At 52.1% G+C, this 4,256-nt stretch overlaps 1 protein-coding gene across 1 annotated transcript in view; it reads right to left on the bottom strand.

Annotated features, from left to right (window-relative positions):
• ZNF454 (zinc finger protein 454) overlaps positions 1 to 497 on the bottom strand; it is a 35,831-nt gene extending 35,334 nt beyond the window's left edge. Inside the window, exon 1 of the mRNA XM_012649986.1 lies at positions 410 to 497. Within this exon, the coding sequence (XP_012505440.1) occupies positions 410 to 442 (33 nt within the window). The 5' untranslated portion in view covers positions 443 to 497. The remainder of the gene's footprint in view (positions 1 to 409) is intronic.
• Positions 498 to 4,256: the final 3,759 nt, after the last annotated feature.

Below are 4,256 nucleotides of genomic sequence, written 5' to 3'. Positions count from 1 at the left end.
AAAAAAAAAAAAAAAAAAGGCCAGTAAATCTCACCTTCCCAAGAAAGTGCTTTTTCTGACCTTCTCTGAGCTCCTGTGTGTGGTACCGCCCTTACCACCGCAGACCCTGACCATACTTGCTAGTGGCAAGTGTGCAGGTTTTCATTTCACACGGACCTGGATTCCAGTCCCAGCTGTATCACTTATGTGACCTTGAGCAAGTTACTTTAGCAAGTTGGTCAGCTCCAACACCCACCAGGATGAGCCTGATATGGAGAGGGGTGGGGGCGGGGGATGGCCGCTGAGGTCAGGCGTCTGGGTGAGCCTGCTTTGGGAGAAAAGCTCCTGGTAGGGGAGGAAACATGCCCACACTCTTCAAATCCAGAAGGCAATTTAGCGGGGAGGAAACCCCACATTAACCCCCACTCACCTGGACCATGGTTGGCAGGTGGCTGACAGCCATTCTTTCTTTGATGAGCCCTCTTAGGGACAGGCAAAGTGCTGAGGAGGCAGGTGTGGTGCTTTGCAACTGCAGGACTCCTCAGGCTAGAAGCGTCTACACACCTGTTATGCGAGAGGACTGGGTCAAAAATCTCACACTGCAGTCCTGAGCGAGGCTGTGAGCATTCACATACTGGAAGCCGCCAGTATCCCCAAGCAACCAGTTCTTTGGTCCCTATTTGCTCCGAACTCTCTCTCCTGTTGCTGAAGGTATTTCCACTTGCCTCCACTGGAAAGTGAAGGACTCACCACTCTACTACTTTCCCCACTAGTCAGAGCCTCCGTGTCTTCCCTTCTGTATCTTAAATACGTGACTTCTCCTTGCACAAAGCTTGCTCCACTCCCAGTTCTCACGTTTTCTACCACCCTCCGGCCTCACTGAGGTTTCAAGAGAATTGTGTCTTCTCCTGGAACAGCTGCCTGATCCTGGGAGGGGAGTGGAGGAAGAGGTGTTGGAGGGTCGTCTTCTTTCTCCTCAAAAAGGAGGCTGGATATTCACTGTCCACGTCTTTCAGGCCAAGCCCCTCCTCTGGCCTCAGGCTTCTCATTCTCTGGGGCCCAATATGGTTGACCTGGAGTCAAAGGCCCGCCAGAAGCGGCGCATTTGTGTGTGCTGGGGGTGGGGGAGATTAGAAATCGCATTCACACAACACATCCTCCACCCCTGCCACTCTGCCAGGTCCCCAGGAGCTGCTGCTGCGCCTGCACAGCGGGCGTCCCTGCCCTTCCCGAGTTCCTCCTACAGGACTGAGAACCACACCGGGGGCGTATCTATCAACCCAGAGTAGAGCGGCTCCAACGCACACGCCAGAGGCCCTGACCCCTTCCTCCTCCACATGCACTCACAGATCCGGACCCCAAACCCAAGATGCCCATAGAGGGCTGTCCTCCCCTTTTCTGCTTGGAATCAAATCTCAGACATACATTCCGGGAAGTTTGGGGCATTAACTCAGCGTCCTCCAGATGGACCACCACCCGGTCCTCCTAGGTTTTCCCGCCGCCTCTCTCCCCAGGCCCGACTACCCCACGACCGCGCCTGCTCTCCCTCGGACTTGGCCACCGTGCCTGGTCACCCCCGGGTTGCCCTTCGAGGAGCCTCTGCCGGCGGCGAGAGAGCGCCACCGCCACATCGCAGTCGGAACACAATGAGCTGGAGTCTGCAGCCGGGGTCAAACTGCGCTTGCGCGTTGCCCTGGGAACCGCTGAGCCAAATCCCCATAAGCCTCAGAGCTGCCGCACTTCTGCGGCCAGACTCCACTTCCCAGAGGGAGCGTCTGCGGCGACCGTGGGGCTGCGCGCCTGCGCACAGGGGCCCCGCCCGCGGCCTCGGGCAGAGCGGCCCCGGACGCCGGAACTACATTTTCCAGGGGCCTCCCAGTCCCCCACACTGCTCACCCCCTGCGCTCCCAGCTGGGGCGATTCGTTCCGTTCTGTTCACACTCTGACTCGGCTTCTGCCTTGAAATAATGCCTAAGAAGATGCAGACCAGCAAAAAGGTGACGGTGGGACAAAGGAGCTTAGTCCAGGAGAGCGGCGCCTGCTCGGTGACGAGAGCGGATTCGGGAAGGTCCCCGAGGAAAGAGCAGGAGGCGACAAGCTGACCCGGCGCGTTCCCGACGGAGAACCGCGCCGAAAAGACTTGGAAAGGCGGCAGAATCGCGCCCTTGGCCCAGAGCAAGCAGCCGATACTTTCAGTCTGGCCTGGCTGTGGGGCCAGTGCGTGGTTCGGTGAAGACGTGATAGTAATTTCGGGAGGACAAGGATGTTGGACCGGGACATCCTGCCGCGGCGACTCAGGACAGAACTGATGGTGGCTAGAAACAGAGTGGCGGCCAAGGGGACCGAGAGGGGGCACGCATAGACTTCGTTCTTGGTGACTTAGCAGATGCTGGGGTGAGGGAGAGAAGGAGCCTCGATGCTAAGCAGTCTCTGTCTTGGACAGCGGGGTGGTATTTAGAGAAGGAGGTATTTATTTTTGTTGACCATATTTTGCGGGGATGGGCAAGGATGAGATGATAATATTTTGAATACGTGATTTTCATGGAGATTAGAAAGGAAAGATGAGAAGGTTTTAACTTTGTTGGTGGTGAAAAAAACAGGACCTGAGGTTTACGAATTAGGGGATTATTGGCCACCTTTTAGGGAGCAGTGTCAATGGCTTTATGTATGTGACACTACAGCATTCTGTTTGTGGTTTTATTGATTTCATTCTATAGAGACTTATGTGCCAGGCACTATTCTAGGGGCTGGAGAAGTAGCTGTGACAACCCTGCCCTCATGGAGGTTACCAGGTAGTGTTTACACAGTAAAGCTGTGCTGGGGTGAAGGCGTGACGGGGTGGGGGATTGTTTTAAGTAGCGTTGGGGGAAATTCTTTTTGAGGAGGTAACATCTGAGCAGAGATTTGAATACAGTGAGGGAGGAAACCATGTGAGTATCTGGGGGAGAGCCTTCTAAGGAGAGGGGACAGAAGTCCTGTCCAGGGAGGTGTGCTTGGTGAGTTTCAGGCTTGGCAAGGCCAACATTCTTGGCGAGGGCATAGTGAACAAGCAAGAGTGCAAGATGAGGTTGCAGAGGTAACTAGAAGCTTTAAAGCCATCACAGAAATTTTGGATATATTCTGTGTGAGGGGAAACCCTTGGAGGGGTCTGAGCCAGAGTCACATGGCTGAGCACATCTGAGAACAGACTTATGGTGGGGCTAGAGAGGAACGAGGAAACCAGTAAGGAGGCAGTTACAGCAGATCAGGTGAGGGATAACCTCCCACGGTTATGTAACAAGGCATTTGTTTTGAGAGCCTAGTGATTCTAAGATAATTAAGGGTTCCGGATGCCATGCTAAGGAGTCTGTATATTATTATGTCTTCAGGTAAATGAGGATGATTAATAATACTGAACACTAACTACATGTTGGGTACTTTTATAAGCACTTATATTATTATCTAATGCAACCCAAAGCTATGAGGTTTGAACTATTAACAAATGAGAAAACTGAGGCACTGATACCTTAAACGCCTTGCCTGAGGTCCCACATTTTGTAAGTGGAACGAGTACTCCTGCTCCTGCTGATAGAGGAAAGGTGCAAAGGTGTCCTCATTACTGTTGCCCAGGATGGCTGAGAGCTGATATACACGGGCCCAAGTCTTCCAAAACTGAAAAAGTAGTGAAACCTCCATTTATCTGACACATTTGTCCTGGTGATGCTATAGTCTGTTAGGAGTACCTAGTAGGTACCCTTCCACAGGCAATTAAACAAACAAAAAAACCCCACAAGAATTCAAACTGAAGAGAAACAGTGAAACCTCTGATCTGAAGCCTAGTACACTTTTTGTCTAGCCAGAACTCACACGCTGACTTACTCGTTCTGAGCACTTATCAGATCCCCGCCCCCGCACCAGCCCTCTGAGACACACACCAAGGATTCTCATTAGGATCCAGTCTCCTCAGAGAAAGGAGGTTGACACGTGGTCTGTAGGACACCTTGCCCTGTCTATTCTATTAATCATGGATATACAAATGAACACTTATATTTGACCAAGATCTGCAACCCCCATCTGCTTAAATACTCTTCCTCAGGATAGTGGCTACTTGCTGGTAGTTCCTGGTGTTCCTTTGTTGGACCTCGCTGGGACCCTTGCAGGATGATGTAATAAGATCTTCCTTTAACTTCCTTTCCTGTTGCTTCTTGACTTCCACTCCATGCTTGAATCATAGACCATGTAGAATTTCCTAAATGTACACTGTGCCTTCTTGCCATCATGCCTCCTCTTCCCTCCAT

Source organism: Propithecus coquereli, unplaced genomic scaffold (genome assembly GCF_000956105.1).
Source record: "Propithecus coquereli isolate 6110/MARCELLA unplaced genomic scaffold, Pcoq_1.0 Scaffold308, whole genome shotgun sequence".
NCBI classification, from domain to species: Eukaryota; Metazoa; Chordata; class Mammalia; order Primates; family Indriidae; genus Propithecus; species Propithecus coquereli.
The sequence above is the reverse complement of the archived record's forward strand: the minus strand, read 5'-3'. Positions and strand labels throughout refer to the sequence as shown.